This window comes from Drosophila teissieri, chromosome 2L, assembly GCF_016746235.2.
Source record: "Drosophila teissieri strain GT53w chromosome 2L, Prin_Dtei_1.1, whole genome shotgun sequence".
Taxonomy (NCBI): Eukaryota; Metazoa; Arthropoda; class Insecta; order Diptera; family Drosophilidae; genus Drosophila; species Drosophila teissieri.
In genome coordinates this window covers 4,010,847-4,028,803 of record NC_053029.1, presented here as the reverse complement: position 1 = coordinate 4,028,803, position 17,957 = coordinate 4,010,847, and the positions used below count along the sequence as shown (strand labels likewise).

At 44.5% G+C, this 17,957-nt stretch overlaps 2 protein-coding genes across 2 annotated transcripts in view; both read left to right on the top strand.

The window, feature by feature from the left end:
• The window catches only part of LOC122611856, a 60,641-nt gene that overhangs the window by 41,419 nt on the left and 1,265 nt on the right, over positions 1-17,957 (top strand). The window contains exons 5-8 of the mRNA XM_043785210.1: positions 4,603-6,837; positions 6,939-7,640; positions 9,341-9,739; positions 13,202-13,549. Of these exons, the coding sequence (XP_043641145.1) occupies positions 4,603-6,837; positions 6,939-7,640; positions 9,341-9,739; positions 13,202-13,549 (3,684 nt within the window). The remainder of the gene's footprint in view (positions 1-4,602; positions 6,838-6,938; positions 7,641-9,340; positions 9,740-13,201; positions 13,550-17,957) is intronic.
• LOC122614054 (folylpolyglutamate synthase, mitochondrial) lies at positions 10,150-12,736 on the top strand. The gene has a single exon (XM_043788521.1). The coding sequence runs from the start codon at positions 10,330-10,332 to the stop codon at positions 12,622-12,624; it is 2,295 nt and encodes a 764-aa protein (XP_043644456.1). The 5' UTR covers positions 10,150-10,329; the 3' UTR covers positions 12,625-12,736.

Genomic DNA, 17,957 nt, shown 5'->3' with positions numbered 1-17,957 from the left:
TAATTGCTTTGCCCAATTTCAATTAACTGCACTACACTTTTTGGTTCGCCCCGGCACGGCAACTTCATCATCGACTCAACCGCAAGTGCTCCAAAGGACTTGACCACTTGTTTTTGTTTTCGCAGTACTCACTGTACACTGTACCCTCCACACCCGCTACAACGGCTACAAAGCCAATTCAATTAATTTCCAGCAGCCATATGACACCTATGGACCAGTGCACAAAGCGCAATCAAGTGCACAATGAAGTGGCCACCCCATTTTGCGGCACTGACCCCCCTTTTTGCAACCCAAAAAAGTGTGCTATACTTTTTATAAGCCATCGATTGTGGGCCCACAAAAGTGGGCCAAAAGAGTGGTTGCGAAATATTCGCAGCATAATGATTACCCTCTCGGGCAAGCATCGCTTGATTTATTTTAAATCCGTTTGTATACATTGGGCATTTCAATGATGTGGCATTTTTAGTGCGCTTTCGCTGAATAGCGATTTAACCCCACTGTATTTTATGTCTACCGAAGAATATAAAATACACAGATAAATCTAGAATCACACTTATTTAAAATGCATAAACGGATAAACCGAGGATAAAAGTGTATCTATTTATTTGAATTTTATTTATGGCAAACGCAATTAAGAAAATCTGATGTCTGACTACAAATAGTTTTCCACCCAGTTTTAGCCAAGAAGAATGTCTACTCCCGCCTGGTTTCTTAATTTGAACGCATTTTCCCCCGGTATTTCGATAATTCTTTTTTTTTGTGCGCTGAAAGGCTGGGGAAATGTTCTGAAATTTGTGCGGCGAAAATTGGGAAATCGGGTGGTGGTTAGGTGTTGCAAGCACGCGCGCCGGAAGTCACGTGATGTGTTCACTGTGACACGTACGCGACAGCAGGCAAAGGAAGAAGGAGCAAAAGGATCGCAGGCAGCTGCATCCCTACCTTCTGTTGCCCATCCCTTCCCCCCAAAACGACTCCTTGGGTTTGCCGCCTTTGACGGGAGTAACTTTTCAATTTGAACAAGATGGAAAGCAGGGGGTCGGAAGATGTCAGTTCAACAAAGGGAGTTGAAGCTGCTGGCGAAATCATAATCGCACTGCCAAAAATTCTATGCAATATATATTCCATTAGCACTTCAAGCTCAGCTTTAGGCATGACTAAGAACCACGTTTACTGAATTATGTTAATTAACTTCACTTTTAATACTCATTAATATATAACTAAAGCATTCTTTGCAAATACAGTGATCAAACCGAAATCATTTTGTTTGGTCTTTAAAGGTCTTAAAGTTTATTTTGTAATTATGTACGAATGTAGCTTACTATTAATGATATGAGCTGTTATTTGAATGAATCTTTATTTAGAAGTAAATTGTCGCGCTTCCTTGGCTGCATTTTTTTCCGGTGTCATGCAGGCGAGTAATAACCAGAGAAAAGCTTAAAGCCAAACTGCAAACTCGACTCATTAAAATCACTCCGCGCAGGTGTGTGTGATACATCCTGAAACACCAAACGCGAAACCAGCAACCAGCGAGCAGCAACCAGCTGTAAACAACAAAAAAAAAAACCGGAGTTCGGCCCAGTTCCGGGTTAAATAATTAAATTTCGCTGCAAAAATGGCCAGCGGGCATAAGTTACGCCACGGCCAACGCGGCGTATGCGCAACGTTTCATTTTTATTTAACGCTGCCTTGCCGGAAGCCAGGATCTCGTCGAGGCGGCTTGGGTTTTGGTTGTGGATTGGGATTGGGATTGGTATTGCGTTGGCTTGGTTTTACGATGGGTGGGTTATGTTTGTGTGGTTTGGCGGTGCAGGTGGAGCTGCAGGTGCAGGAGGAGCAGGAGGGACAGGAGGATCATATTTCATGGCACTAATGTAGCCGGTCATAAAATCACAATGTGCAAGGCGAAGGAGTGTCGAAATATGGAAGGGGCAAGGATGGGGGTTTGTATTCTAGGCGTAGCGGTAGGCGTGCCAGCATACATGTGAACAAGGTCCAACCAACTCATTTAAAAAGTTTTGTATAAAAGGTTTTATTTACAGAAATACGGGTTTTGAAATACACTTTCCACCTAAAAATGTCCGAAAAATTTCTATTTAATATAAGTAAATATGCAGTATTTTGCACTTTCCTAAGATTTATTTTTTCGCAGTCAAGTTATGCATTTAAAATTTATTTCTGCCTCACTTAACATACAGTTTTTACTCAGTTCGTCACACTCTGCCAAATTTATGTCGCAGAAAAACCACAAATATTTCTCATTATTTGGGATGAACTCACCGAATACCATTCCCAAATCATTACTTCTATCTCAAGGAAAATAATTAATTTTTTTTCTCCTTTCTTGCATATTTTTGCTGTTATAGAACTATGCAAAAAAGCAGCGAGTATAGCAAATGTCAGAGCAGCTAGAGTCCTGGACTAGGCTACTACTTTTTGGGGGCGGGCATGGGTGAAATGGGCGTGGCAGCAACACCCCGACATCAGCGTGAAACTACATGGATGGCTGGGCATGAAAATGCCCCAAGGGTTCCTCTTCCTCCTCCACACAAAAGTGGGGTTTATTTTTTTCTCAGGGTGGAATGGTGGTGGCAACAGCATGTGTTGAAATGCAAACTTGATTTTTTCCATCCTCCAGCAGCGGTGGCTTCTGTTTTTCTGGTCGGGGCTCTGCTCATTAAATTTTATTTTATAATTACACACACCAGCAAACATACACAACCACCGGCATACGTACACGCACACACACACATAGTGCCCCTCATTTAGGAGTTAGGCTTTAATGTTTTCGGGCGACGCGTAATTGGGTTCCGGATAACGCAGCATTTTTCTAGCTTTTTTTTTGCAGGGTATTTGTGTGGTGGCAAGTTTGTTTTTTGGCTTAGAAAAATATCAACACGACTTGAAATTTTATACAATATAAATTTTATCTTTTGAAAAAGCAAGCATTTCACAAATAATTAAAAAAATGATTTAAATTTAAAATCTTAAAACTACACATTTATTACATTCCCATCCAGCCTTAGTTTATGGTTTTTAAAAATATATATATATATATTCTTTTCTTCAAATATCCTTCATATTTTTTTAAATATTCGTTGGTTTTTTTTTTGTACATTTGAATAGTCCTGGGAGCTTAGAGCATGACGCAGGCACATTGACGTCGCTTCACGAATTAGAGCCAACAAAAACAATTGGCCAAAATGCTGGGCCGACAACAGCAATGGGCCATATCAGCTATTATCGCAGGGAAATGGCTGAAAAGGGGGCGTGTGGAGTTGGAGGTCCTGACTAGGAGGTCAGACTCCGTTCAGTTGGGCAGACGGTGATTAAACTAAAGTGTTCGAAAGTTAATTGGCGCAACAACAACAAAAACAGCAGCAATAACAACAACAGCAGCAACAGCTACAATTATACTTAGCCACTATTATGCCTCACGCTTGACTGAACGCGCTTTCCGCGGGGGGCGCTGATAGGTGGGTGGGCAAGTGGGATAGCGGAAAGACGGGAAAGCGGGAAAATGGGGGGTAATGCCAACGATTCGATACGGAATGAAACTAACGGCACTTAAACCAAATGACCAACGCGCACAATGGTGAGCTAAACGACTAAAAGTCAGTGAAATGTTCGAGCATCGACGAGGCCAGGGTAAGGTGAAGGATTTCCCGATTCGACATTGGGAAATGGGAAATGGGAAAAGTTGGCAGATAAATGACAGATAAAGTCCACTATGAGTGGTGCTCGAATAAGGTGTTATCGTAGACATTTCAATGAGTTTCAATTCAGCGTCTTTATTGTTATGGCACAATGAATGAACTTTTATAAATAGGTCATTCATTAACCAACAAAATTATTTCCCTTTTATAAATGTTTTTATTGAACGTAAAGTTCTACTAAAATCTGTTTAAATTAAAATGAGATTCCAAAAACGTCAAAACAAAGTTTAAAAAATCATAGCATATTATGCAAATTTTTACAATAATAAAACTGAACAGCAACCACTGTAAAATTGCCACAAAAATACTTGCGGCTATTTCTAGAGCCATTTCCCCAATATACATCCTAGTAAACATATATTGCTTTTTTGTTCCGCAAAATGGCATTATTTAAAAATGTCGATGGGTCACGCTGAACTCGTCAACGTCCTTCAGAGCTATAAGCGGGTTTTTTCTTTTTTTTTGTCCCTGGAAAAATGTTGCCGTCCTCGTGTAATTGAAAACGGTTATTGACAAGTTAATGGCCCGAACAACCGACCAGCCAACCAAGTAGAGAATCTAAGCTAACTACTGTAATTGCCAATTTGTATGCTAACCCAAATGAACCGAAAAAATAGAGTGAATAAATTATAAACTGAGCTGCCCGCAATGCCAAAAATATTTGCCGTTTTATTGCTGCGTTGATACTGATTTAATTAAATCGAATACTATACCAGTTTTCCTATCATTTTAACATTATTTAATGAAACCAATATACTCAAATGCTTGCATAAAAAAGGCCAATGAATATCAAAATCAAATTGATATTCATCTCATATTTAATAGTACTGCGAATAAAATTCAACTTTCCATTAAAATTAATCTCCTATTTTCTCCTAATCCTTTATAGACTATCCGCGTGTGGAGGTGGGACCCCAGAATCCTTTGAAAGTAGAACGGGATCATGTGGCCAAGCTGGACTGCAGAGTGGATGCCAAGCCCATGGTGAGCAATGTGCGATGGTCCCGAAATGGTCAATATGTGAGTGCCACGCCCACCCACACCATATACAGGGTCAACCGTCATCATGCCGGGAAGTACACGTGCAGTGCGGATAATGGTTTGGGCAAAACTGGCGAAAAGGATATAGTCTTGGATGTTCTATATCCGCCGATTGTGTTCATCGAATCGAAAACCCACGAGGCGGAGGAAGGTGAAACGGTTTTGATTCGCTGCAATGTCACCGCCAACCCCTCGCCCATCAATGTCGAATGGCTAAAAGAAGGTGCTCCGGATTTCCGATACACCGGAGAGCTGTTAACCCTGGGTTCTGTGAGGGCTGAGCATGCCGGAAACTATATCTGCAGATCGGTGAACATTATGCAGCCGTTCAACTCGAAACGAGTGGAGGGTGTGGGCAATTCCACGGTGGCTCTATTAGTGCGACATCGGCCGGGACAGGCTTATATAACCCCAAACAAGCCCGTCGTTCACGTGGGCAATGGTGTGACACTGACCTGTTCGGCGAATCCGCCAGGTTGGCCTGTTCCCCAATACCGATGGTTCCGCGATATGGATGGTGATATTGGAAATACGCAGAAAATTCTGGCGCAAGGTCCGCAGTACTCGATACCGAAAGCACACTTGGGCAGCGAGGGCAAGTACCATTGTCATGCGGTCAATGAGTTGGGAATTGGTAAAATCGCCACCATAATCTTGGAGGTACATCAGCCACCACAGTTTCTGGCCAAACTGCAGCAGCACATGACTCGCCGGGTGGGCGATGTGGACTATGCAGTCACGTGCAGTGCCAAGGGCAAGCCCACGCCGCAAATTCGTTGGATCAAAGATGGCACTGAGATTTTGCCCACTCGCAAGATGTTCGATATAAGAACCACACCCACGGATGCCGGCGGTGGTGTGGTGGCGGTGCAAAGTATCCTGCGATTCAGGGGCAAGGCCAGACCCAACGGAAACCAACTACTACCAAACGATAGGGGTCTATATACGTGTCTCTACGAAAACGACGTGAACTCAGCCAATTCTTCAATGCATCTGAGGATCGAGCATGAACCCATAGTCATTCACCAGTACAACAAGGTGGCCTACGATCTGCGAGAATCCGCTGAGGTCGTCTGCAGGGTGCAGGCCTATCCGAAACCGGAGTTTCAATGGCAGTACGGCAACAATCCCTCGCCATTGACCATGTCCTCGGATGGTCACTATGAAATTAGCACGAGAATGGAAAACAACGACGTATACACCTCCATTTTGAGGATAGCACACCTGCAGCACTCGGATTACGGGGAGTATATTTGCAGAGCTGTAAATCCCTTAGACACCATAAGAGCACCAATAAGACTGCAACCCAAAGGATCGCCGGAGAAGCCCATGAACTTAAAGATCCTCGAAGTGGGTCACAACTATGCCGTCCTGAACTGGACGCCGGGCTTCAATGGCGGCTTTATGAGCACCAAATATCTGGTGAGCTATAGGAGAGTGGCAACACCCAGGGAACAAACCCTATCCGATTGTTCGGGTAATGGCTATATACCCAGCTATCAGATTAGCAGTTCATCCAGCAATTCCAACCACGAATGGATCGAGTTTAATTGCTTTAAGGAGAACCCCTGTAAACTCGCGCCCCTGGATCAGCATCAGAGTTATATGTTCAAGGTTTATGCCCTGAACTCCAAGGGCACCTCGGGCTATTCGAACGAGATATTGGCCACCACCAAAGTTAGCAAAATTCCACCACCTCTGCATGTGAGCTACGATCCCAATTCCCATGTGCTGGGCATCAATGTGGCCGCCACATGCTTATCCCTCATTGCGGTGGTGGAATCTCTGGTCACCAGGGATGCCACGGTGCCCATGTGGGAGATCGTGGAGACCCTAACATTGCTTCCGTCGGGCAGCGAAACGACCTTCAAGGAGGCCATCATCAACCACGTGTCGCGTCCAGCGCACTACACCACCGCCACCACATCGGGCAGGAGCCTGGGTGGTGTGGGTGGTGGCTCCCACCTGGGCGAGGATCGCACCATGGCCTTGGCCGAGACCGCGGGTCCCGGTCCAGTGGTGCGGGTCAAACTCTGCCTGAGGTCCAACCACGAGCACTGCGGCGCATATGCCAATGCAGAAAGTAAGTAATAACAACTTTCTTTGTCAGTTCAAGTTTGATTCTGAAGTTACCTATTAAGTCCTTCCATAATCCGCAAACTAATCCCATGATTCCCTTCTTAGTTGGCAAGTCCTACATGCCGCACAAATCCTCCATGACGACATCTGCTTTGGTGGCCATCATCATCGCCTCGCTTTCGTTCGTCGTCTTCCTTGGACTGCTCTACGCTTTTTGTCACTGCCGCCGGAAACACGCCTCCAAAAAGGAGAGCAGCTCAGTGAGCGGCGGAGTGGGTGGGAGCAATGCCAACACCACGACTAATCCAGGATCTAGCGGAGCCAAGGAGTACGACCTCGACTTGGACGCCAGCCGAAGACCGTCGCTAAGTCAGGATCCACAGCAAACGCAGCAGCAGCCACCGCCACCACCGCCCTACTACCCCACTGGAACTCTGGACTCCAAGGACATTGGCAATGGCAACGGCGGCATGGAGCTCACCCTCACCGCCCTCCACGATCCTGATGAGCAGCTGAATATGCAACAGCATCAGCAGCAGCAGCAGCAGCAGCAGCACCACAGCAACCACGGCCAGTACCAACAGCCCAAAGCCATATTGGGAATCTACGGCGGGGTGGCTGGCTCTGGGGGCAACAATACCGGCGGACAGCATCCACATTCGAACGGCTACGGCTATCATGTGACAAGTGCCATCGGCGTGGACAGCGACAGCTATCAAGTGCTGCCCTCCGTTGCCAACTCAGCAGCCGGATCCCACGGACATGGCAGTGGACACGGACACGGACACGGACTAGGAGCCGGAGAGTGTGAGTACAGGCAGAGAAAATGTTGTGCACTAGCTTAAAATTATACCAAAGTAAAGGGACCAGGGTACGAGCATACTAGGCTTTTTTGAACACACATATTGAAATAACTCAGAAATAACTACATTTCTATTACACACATTGATGTTTCATCTATGGAATAGCGAGTGTCGTTTACTTTTCACTATAAGTCCCCAAACTTGGCACTCATTTTCTGCGCTGACTGTGCAGAAGTGGACAAATTTCGCTGCAGCCCGGCGACAACTTATGAAGAGACGTGGCTCTGTGGCTAGAAAAGTGGGTTGCGGATTTCGTGTTTGGGGGGACTCTCGAGGATTACCGGGGGTTTTTTGGTGGGCGTGTGTGTCTTGATTAAGCGACACATTTTTCGGCGCAGATTTATGGCGGCCATTTCGATGGGTGTCCCTGTTCCCCAGGCCAGAGTTTTTGGCCGTAATTGCATTTCATGTCAATCTAGAGCTGCTCCTCCTCCACTTACCCAGCTACTCATGCAAATGCAACGTGGCCACCGGCGGCCCTTTCCACGGATTTCCCACGCTTTTCCCCCAGAGCCTGCACACAGATTTTCCATGGTGTTTGGTGTCGGGCATAAGCAGCTCCCCTTGGCAACCGAAATGACACCAATCGGCAACGCAAAGCGCCGCCGGAAACGGAAGCGGCAGCAACTGAAAATGCGGTGCTGCCATCGTAATTCCAATTATGTGAGAATTAAGGCGTTATCCTTCAGCCGGCTTTTCCCCCAATCGAATGTCCACTGTATGGTTCAGGTTCTGTGCTGTTGCCTTGTTTTTAATTGCTTAGAAGTCGGCTTAGGGGATTTGAGAAATCAAATGGGAATGGCTAAGCATGGCTTGCCTTTGTTTAATGTTCTTTTTAATTTACTGAAATTATATGATTTTAAGTGTTCCTTTTCCACATCGAAATACGCTGATAAAAAATTTAATGAGCAGCAACGAAGGCAAAAAGATAGCAGCTATGAGTAGATAAAGTTCGCACGAAATCGTCTTCAACAAGTCCAAAAATGTAATAAACAAATTTAACGCAATTAGACAAGTTGAATTCGCAAATTCGCTCTTCGAATAATCCCATTAAAGAGGTCACTTCTTAGGCTTTAATCCTATTAGGCCGAAGAACTTAACCCAGCCCCCAAAGAACTTCCGCGCTTTATTTTTTACCTCTGCCCACCTGAAGTTTTCAGCAAAAGGGGCGTTGAACAATAAAGAAAGAAACTCTATTCACACCTTAATGGAAAGCTACAAGTTTGAAACCGAATAGGTGGGTGCGCGGCACTGAGCAAATTAGTTGAACTAAAGACAAGGAATGCAATTTATTTCCCCTACCAAATGAGGTTGTATTTAAATGGTTAAAACTATATTGAGTGATAAGATAGATAAGCTGAATATGAATACGTAACTCTGCACTAACTTATTCTATAGTTTCTGTATACATCCGTATTTTCGCTGAGTGTTGCCCTCAAGAATGCATTTTAATTGTGGGGCTTGCGACCGTTCGCGGGCTTTTGTTGCTCCTTCTTTGCGTTCCCCTTTTGGCAAGCGTCAACTTAATTACTATTTCTCTGCCCCCTTCACTGCACACTTGCAAACCGCCACATACTCACACACACACACACACACATACACACCCACACACTCATCGTCGTTGGTGTGCGGCTGCAACCGAAGCAGGACCACTTGAGGCGACACCAGCAACATGCAACATCAGCGGCGGCGGCGGCAGCAGCAGCAGCGCCAGCAGCAGCGGCATTAACCCAATGCAGCAGCAACATTCAGCACGCGCCAATCTAACGAACCAACCCACCATCGCCACTGCCAGCTCCACCAACAACTACAGCAACAACCACTTGAACAACAGCCACACCCCCCAGACCACCAACAACACCAGCAACTGCACCACCACCCTGAAACGCGGCCACTTGGGAGCCAGGGAGAGGGAGAGGGAGAGGGATAGATGCATGGTAACCGCAGCAACGGCGGCAACAACAACGGCGCTGGCAACCACCATAACAACAACATCTCGCAATGCCAAGGCAGCAACAACAACAACCACACTAGCCATTACAGGTAACTCCAGCTATGGGCGACAAGCTGAATAAGCAGAACAGGAGCAACTATCGCACTGCACGAGCAAATAAACGACAACGCAACCAACGTCTGCACAAAAATGCACTTAAAAAAATCAGTTTAGAAGAGCACCTCACACAATATTATTGCTGTTGTTTTGTTACTAACTGTTGTTGCACTCTTAAATGGTTTTAAATGTTTGGGAATTCCAAAACGTTTTTCTTGGTGTACAACTTTTACTAGAAATGCACTAAAGGATGAGTTTTGACAGTGGAAGTTTGTGGGGAAAGCTGTATTGAAAATTAAAGTAAAAGAAACCGAATCATTAAAGTTCTATAATATAAAGAGAATCAAATAAATGCTAGAATAAATATGACTACCTTTCCCTTAAGTGTCCAATCGATTGACACTACATTATTTTACCACCAGACAAAATAATAAAAATTTTCAGATACAGATACAAATACCGGAAATTCCGTCAACAAATTTCCATAATCAAAATTCACACATTTCGTTGGCATTTTATTTAAACTATATACTTATTCACAAAAATAGCCCCAAAAACGGATATTTTTCGAGTGTTTTTTGGAATGCATTCAGTGTTGCCGTTGATGTACCGCAGACATAGTTCCCATTTGAAGGCCCTCCAATGGACGATCCAGTCGAGCCAGAACTTCTTCAAGATGAGCTTCAAGGCGCCATCAATAAAAGTGCCTAAGGCTGCCGCCATTAAGGAATTGGCCAATAAGCCCACGCAATCCCAGTCCCAGCCATCGCAATCGCAATCGCAGTCTTCGGCAACACAACCAACTCAGCCGCCTCAGCCGGCGGAAATCAAGAAGAATCCTTTGTCGCTGGGCGCCATAAGCTCCCCACCACCACCACCACCCACTCCCATTAGTCCAAAACCCGCAGTTCAACCAAAAATCCCAGATCAGCGGGCCAAGTGGTTGGCCAAGGTCTCGCCGGAATCTCAGAGGAAAGCCAAATTGGCAGCAGGAAAGGGTGCGCCGCCCTCCGGTCCTCCCAAGAACCAGTTTAACCAAGGAAATAATCACAATTTCCCGATGGCCGGTCAAAGTTCGTCTGCCAACTTTAGTGCCGCACCCAAAGCGCAAGTCTCGTGGCAGCAAAAGGTGGAAAAAACTGCGGAAACTGAAGATTCCGGAGCATTCAAGGGTGCCTCTTCCGAGTCGCAACGAAAAAACTGGATGAACCGCATGCAGGGATCGCAGCAGAGGAAACAGAATCAGTGGGTGAAGGAGATGCAAGCCAAGCAGCAGGCTGGCAAGGACATTCAGGCTCAGAAGATGCAGAAAATGGAGTTTCAGAAGACCACGACCCCAGCAGCACCTGCAACACAAGGAGCAGCAGCTCCATCTACGCCACAACCGGTCGAAAAACCCGTTGAAAAGAGTCCAGAACATTTGGCATACTTGGATGCCATCAAGCAATTGAATAGCTATCAGGTTTTGGAGCCGACTTCCGGGCGAGCCAGCACCAAGAGCAGTAGAAAGGAGCAGGATCCGGTGATAGAGCAAACTTTGGAGTGCCTGGAAAAGTCGGGTTTTACGAAAAAGGACCTCATGGCCATACCCGTGATACAGGTAGCCGGTTCCAAAGGCCGGGGCTCAACTTGCGCCATCGTGGAGAGTATTCTTCGGTGTCATGGTGTTAAAACTGGGGTTCTCTCCTCGCCGCACCTGTTTTTAACCAGCGAAAGGATAAGGATCGACGGTGAGCCCTTGAGCGATGTGCAGTTCACGGAGCTCTTTTGGAAAATCAACACGGATCTGGCGAATATGCAACCCACACCTTCCTATAACAAAATCATGACGGTCATGGCATTTCACGCTTTCCAGCAAGCCGGCGTTGAGGTGGCCATTTTAGAGGTGGGAAATGGAGGCGCCAGTGATGCCACCAACATAGCCTCGCATGCCCAGACCATCGGGATAACGACCTTGGGATGGGAGCAGAGCTCGAATTTGGGTAATTCCCTAAGGGATATAGCCTGGACCAAGGCGTCTATCATGAAGCCTGAGGCCAATATCTATACGAATGTCACGCAACCGGAATGCTGTGAGGTCTTGGCCCAAAAGGCCAAACAAATTGGCGTCCAACTCCATCGAGTGCCCACCTTTGCCGACTATATCGAGGGTAATATGAGCAACAAGCTGCTGATGAACAAGGCGAACTACTCTATGCGATTGAATGGATCTCTGGCCGTGCAGTTGGCCTATGATTTTCTGAAGCGACACAAACCGGAATATGTGGTGGGCTGGGAAAATAATGCAACTTTGTTGACCCCGGGTGCCAGTCGCGGAATCGAGATCTTCGAACAGCCCGGAAATTTCGACTTCATTCGACACGACATGTTCAATGTCTATCTGGATAGCGCCGATACATTTGAGTCGATGATGGCCTGTCGGGATTGGTTTTACACCAGGACACGTGCGAATCGCCATCCGAAAATTCTGCTCTTTAACAAGGTCAACGAGTTCAATGCCAAGGATCTTCTGACCATCATACGCAGTAATTTGCGCTACGAAGAGGCCTGCTTTGTGCCCAATCCAAACTATTTCGAGGGCGAAATCCTGGCCGAGGAGGATGGCAAAGCCATGGTGTGGCACGGCATGGAGGAGCTGCAGAGGGCCAAGAGGAATGCCGGAAATTGGAGGGCTCTCTGCGAGGAGAACGGCAAAAGGGACAACTCGCAGCTTTCCATATCCATCAATGCCTTCTTCGAGTACCTGACCAATAAGTACGGCAAACAGAAGTATGGCATGAAGAACGAACTGGATGTCCTGGTCACCGGCTCACGTCAATTGGTGGCCGCCACCATGTCCTGTCTGCGGAAAATGAAATCAGCGAATCCTTGGCAATGAAAATATCAGCTTATCGAATTTTCCAATGTTTTATTCGCCTTAAATTTCGTCGTGAATGTTTGCGTTTACTTGTTCCTTTTTGTATATAAATACAGTTCTCACGTATGTAAAATGGTTTTTACTAAGATCTTTAATTGACGCACCCCAAAAAAACATTTGCACATTAACTGACTACTTTTATAATTACGAACAAATGTGTTCTGTATAGTCAGAGGTAATAGAAACCTTATTATTTAGCACTATATAAGCTCATGTTTGATTAAGCCTGGCTGAAACTAAATTAACATTACAATTTGCTATTCAAACCGTGTAATAATAATCCTTTGGACAGCTGTCTGATGAGAATGACCGGCCATTTTTGCAATATGTATAGATGTGTTTATGTTAGTGTGTGTTTTTCCAATTAGCCACTGTGACTCTCAAGTTTTCCCACTAACCGCAAAGCACCTGAAGCACTTTGCACCCACCTTTCGACACCTTATTTTTCCTTGGTACATCTGCACAACAATATATATACTAGCTGTAGCTGCCCACCAAAATGGCCCGTAATAATCCAAGGAAATGTGGTAATTTGCAGGGTCAAGCAGCAATTCGAACGAGAATAACTACAGTAACGCCAGGGATCTGTCGCAGGAGGCATTGTGGCGCCTCCAAATGGCCACCGCCCAGTCGCAGCAGATTTATGTGGAGCGACCACCGTCGGCATTCAGTGGCCTGGTCGACTACAGTGGCTATTCGCCGCACATCCCCACGGTCACCAGCTCCCTCAGCCAGCAGAGTTTCAGTCCCACGCAACAACTGGCGCCCCACGAAATGCTGCAGGCCGCCCAGCGTTACGGAACTTTGAGGAAATCCGGCAAACAACCGCCTCTTCCCCCGCAGCGCAAGGATATGCAGCAGCAGGCGAAGCCTCCTCAGCAAATGGGTGAGTTTACTATCATTTTATTATAATTTATTGTGAGTTAAATCGGCTTGTTTGCAGTAATAAGTAAATAGTAGCACTTTCAAGGCATACAACATGTTTCTGGAACACATGTTGCATTTTATAATGGGTGATGACATTCAGTTTGAGCGAAGAAATAAAGGCAGAGAATACCAGATTTATGCTGGGTGGAATTTGCGAAAATCTCGTATCTAAAACTAGATTATTGCCGCACAAGCTGCTCGACGAGCAACAATAAAATCTCATTGGGAAAATAATCCATCCACAAATCCAATCCGGACACAAATCCAATGCCCAAAAATCCGAAATCGGTTGAGGCGACTAAGAAATCAGTTTGATTGATTATGCACTTAAGTGTTGGGAAATGTTTGGCCAAGAGTTTTGCTGTTGCTCCGAGCTGAAGCTGTTCGGATAAACAAAATAGAGTTTTCACAATGCCAGGCAGGGACAGCACACACACACACGAACATTTACCCCCACTTCAAACACACAGTGCAGCATGCTTTCACCGAATCCCATCTAAATTTCTGTACAGCATTTGCATTTGTACATCCTTTTATGCAGCAGCAGCCAGAGAAGACGGATACAGCAGCTCACACAGATAAATGCACATAAAATACATAGTCTGCCCCTCCTTGCAAAAACTCCTACAAAGTGCTCCGCCCTCTATCAAGAACAACAAAATCGCTTGCAGCGACAACTATCGTCACTGCTTTTTTGAAAAAAGAAAAAAAATCTGGGGGTGGGGTTAAAATTACTGAAAATATACCAAAACAAACTTCGATGAAGGCGAAGGAGAAGGACTCGCTGGTGGGAAGGAGAGAGTGCTATTTAAAATGTAAAATGCTGAGCTGAAAATATTTCACAAAATCAAAATCAAACAACGCTGCCAGCTGTAGGAGAAGTGAAATAAATAAAAACAGGAGCTGGCGTGCACTGGGAGAAAAGCAGAATGCTGGTGGCAGTAAAACGTTTTAAAACAGTGGTTTGATTGCATTAAAGGTTTAATCAACTAGCTTATTAAAAGGGCAAAAAGAGACCGCCGATTTTAGTTAGCGATTTAATTAAAGATCTTATTTATTAGAAGATTTTCTGGTATCCTAATCAGAAATCGACCTCTAATAGAATGTTTTCCTGCACGACGCCGACGAACCAGAAACTGATTGACTTTCTCCATTGTCGGCCGCAATGCCACATGGAATGCATAAAAAGGATTGCGATTGCAATTGCGAGTGCTCTATATGGTCTATGCATTTACGCTCAGCAATGGTTGCGGTTTTTAGTACGTTCTCTCTCTCTCTCTCTCTCTCTCTCTCTATCTGGCACACCAACACCAAAGTGCACGTGGCGTATGCGTGACTTTTGTGTTGTTATGCATAAGATATCCGTACCGCATACGCCCCGTATGCCAGCGCATATTCCGCATACGCCGTGGGATCCAGTAAATGCTGCTTCAATTAGACAGACAGACAAAGGCTGAATGCGATAGAGAGAGTGAGAGAGAAAGGGGGAGAAACTGCGATTGCGGTCCACTCCACAGGATGGACCAAAACAATTGTTTTTCAACCTCTGATAGAGGAAAACGTGAGGGGAAAGCAGCTTCCTGGGCAGCATTCATATTTAGCCGCATACATTATGAACTGCTTCTAATCGGCTTAGAAGAGGGAAGCAGCTGCAGTTTGCTGCCGCACAGCAGCTAGCGGAGTAGCAAAAACATTTCAATTAAAACAAAAGCCATGGCCGAAGACTCGACTTCCCCCCACTCTCCTCGGCCAGATCCCTTTTTGCCGCATTTTTGGCCACAAAGCAACAAAAGCGGGGCCGAAAAAACGAAAATATGCCAACTCAAGATGGGCGAAAAGAAAAAGTGGCAAGGATGCACAGCTGCGGTCCAAACGAAGCCACAAATACCCTTGATGATCATTGATGCGAAACTTTTCAGTACTTACTTCACTGAATTTTGGTTGAGCACAATTAAAGTAAAATGTGTCTTATTTTTTGTCATTTAATAAACTATTTTATGGCATTGTGAAAGGTGTAAGCTAAAAATGTTTCGGTTCGATAACAAAAATATTTCAAATGAATATCTTAAAGTTCAAACTTTTACATTTAAACAATACCATCAATTGTAGATATGTTGCTATTAAGCAGGGTCGAAAATCCCCACGTATCTGACTAACAGCTGTGAAATCAAAAGTAAATACCCCTTCCCACGAAGGGCACACAAACGCAACCAAAATCGTTGCAGTTTGGGCGTAAAAAGGGTTGTCGCAGTGTCAGCAGAGGATTTCAGATGAAGACGAGCTCAGGAGCCCGACAGTTGCTTCACTTTTCTTTTGTCGCTGCACCTTTTTTGTTGGCCAGGACTCAAGTTGAATTGCAAGTGGAGCTCGAGTGCCAGTTTAAAGCAATAAAAGCTCTGGTTCCGGCAGACTTTTGTTAACCCGCTCTCCGTCCTTTCGACCACTCTATAATGCCTTCTTGTTTCTGACTTTGATGAGCGTCCAGAGCTGGCGAACAACAAAAGAATCAAACAAAACAGCGAAAAAGCCAAGTATTTCGCTGTTGTTTCTATGCCCGAAATTGCGCTGCAAAGTATGCAATGCTTTCGAGCTGGCGAGTTTTCTCGATTTGCACAATTCAATTGGCGATTTGCGGGATCTACTAGGACCTCATATACAGATAAAAAAAAACAGATTGTGTTGGGGATATTACAAGCAAAGTTAAGTAAAACTGTTTTCTGAGCATCTCCACAAAGGTGTCGTACTGTTTAGGTGCATGCTTTCAGACACTTTATTATATATACTCTATATTATTTATATTTAGTTAATAAGATTATAATATGTTCTTGCTGTGTAGTTCAAAGTGCGGAAACCGTGAGTATACGGTTCAAACAATACAAATGACGCAGAGCGTTACGCAGTGCCAAACATTTTTATTTCAAGTGCTTTACTCTATTCGCCATATCGGATTGCAGCGCAGTGCGTTGATTCAATTCAGGTTGTTTTCGGGTTGGCTTTTAGCGTGAATTTCAATTAGTGCTGTTCCTGATATCATTTTCTCTTAGTAAGCGTGTTGATGTCCGGTTTGAAATTCCTTGAATTTCAGTTGCCATTTGAGTGATTGAATTTCCACAGAGCAGAAGTTGATTTCATTGGATTGCGAAATGAAAGAACTCTACATTTAGCAACAAATGCATTGCATTAATTACCCGTATTAGTAACTCAACTTTAAGAAACATAAAAAATTAAATAAAATGTATAAAGAATTTCAATTATCTAGAACTGAATTCTTTATTGAAGAACACATTGGCACCATCCACCCATTAGTTGCCATTTAAAATTAAATTTAAAATTAAATTACATGAAGACCAATAGAGACTCATTTCCCTTTCGAAAATCAATGCAACACATTTTCCAGCACATGTTTACATGAATATTGAAAAATTCGGTTAGACAAATCAAATGGGCGGTAATCATAAATTTTTGGTTATCCATTAAATTTGTTGGTTGCTCGCTCGGTTGGTTTGTTATTCCTGTTGATTAGATTTAGCTTTTTGTTATCGGTTTCTATTTGCATTCCCTGTGCGTATCTCTATTTGTATGATTTTGTGGCTTTTGCAAATACAAAACGAAATGCAAAAATTAACAAGTGGAAGCATATTAACCGCATCAATTTCCGTACGGCGACGGTGGCAAAAACAGCGAGTACAAAGATCATTAAACATACATTCACACAGATACACCGACGCACACACCTACCACATTATTTATTACGCCACGGGGCGAAAGCCACAACTTTCGACAAATTTTTTGGCAAAACATTTTACGTAATAAATTTATTTTAATTACAACGCCAAAAGTGTGGCGTTGCAGGGGCAACGGGCGGAAGTGAGGAAGCGAGGCGGTTGTTGTTTGCTCTGTGTGGTTGGTAATGAATGCGCTTCAATTAAATGAAATATTCATAGGCATAAATACAAGAGCAGTGCAAAAGCATTTGGGGCTGGGCTGGGGCTGGTTGGGGAGTAAGTTCAGGTAGCAATACGGAGTACAGCATCCTACAGCAACTGAACGCATCTTATAGGCGGCAAACATGTTTTATGGGCCAACAAAAGCCATCGGACTATCATCACGCTGGTCCTGCAGATGGGGGAAATGGGCAGATGGGGGTGAAGAACACAGTTTCTGGGTTGTAATGGGGTCAACATTAACCGACTTTATAGTGGGCGGAACAGCAATTGAATTACAACGATCTCAGAATACCCTAGCTGCTATAACTCAAACTGTATTCAATTAACATATAAAATAATAGCGCATAAGCAACAATAATAATAGGAATAGTATTGTATATGCTTATATATAGAGTTGATTAATTTCCTATAGATCAAAGG

What these genes read in the sequence shown, in the direction of transcription:
- LOC122614054 (XM_043788521.1), top strand. Translation starts at nt 10,330, where the DNA reads ATGCATTCAGTGTTGCCGTTGATGTACCGCAGACATAGTTCCCATTTG.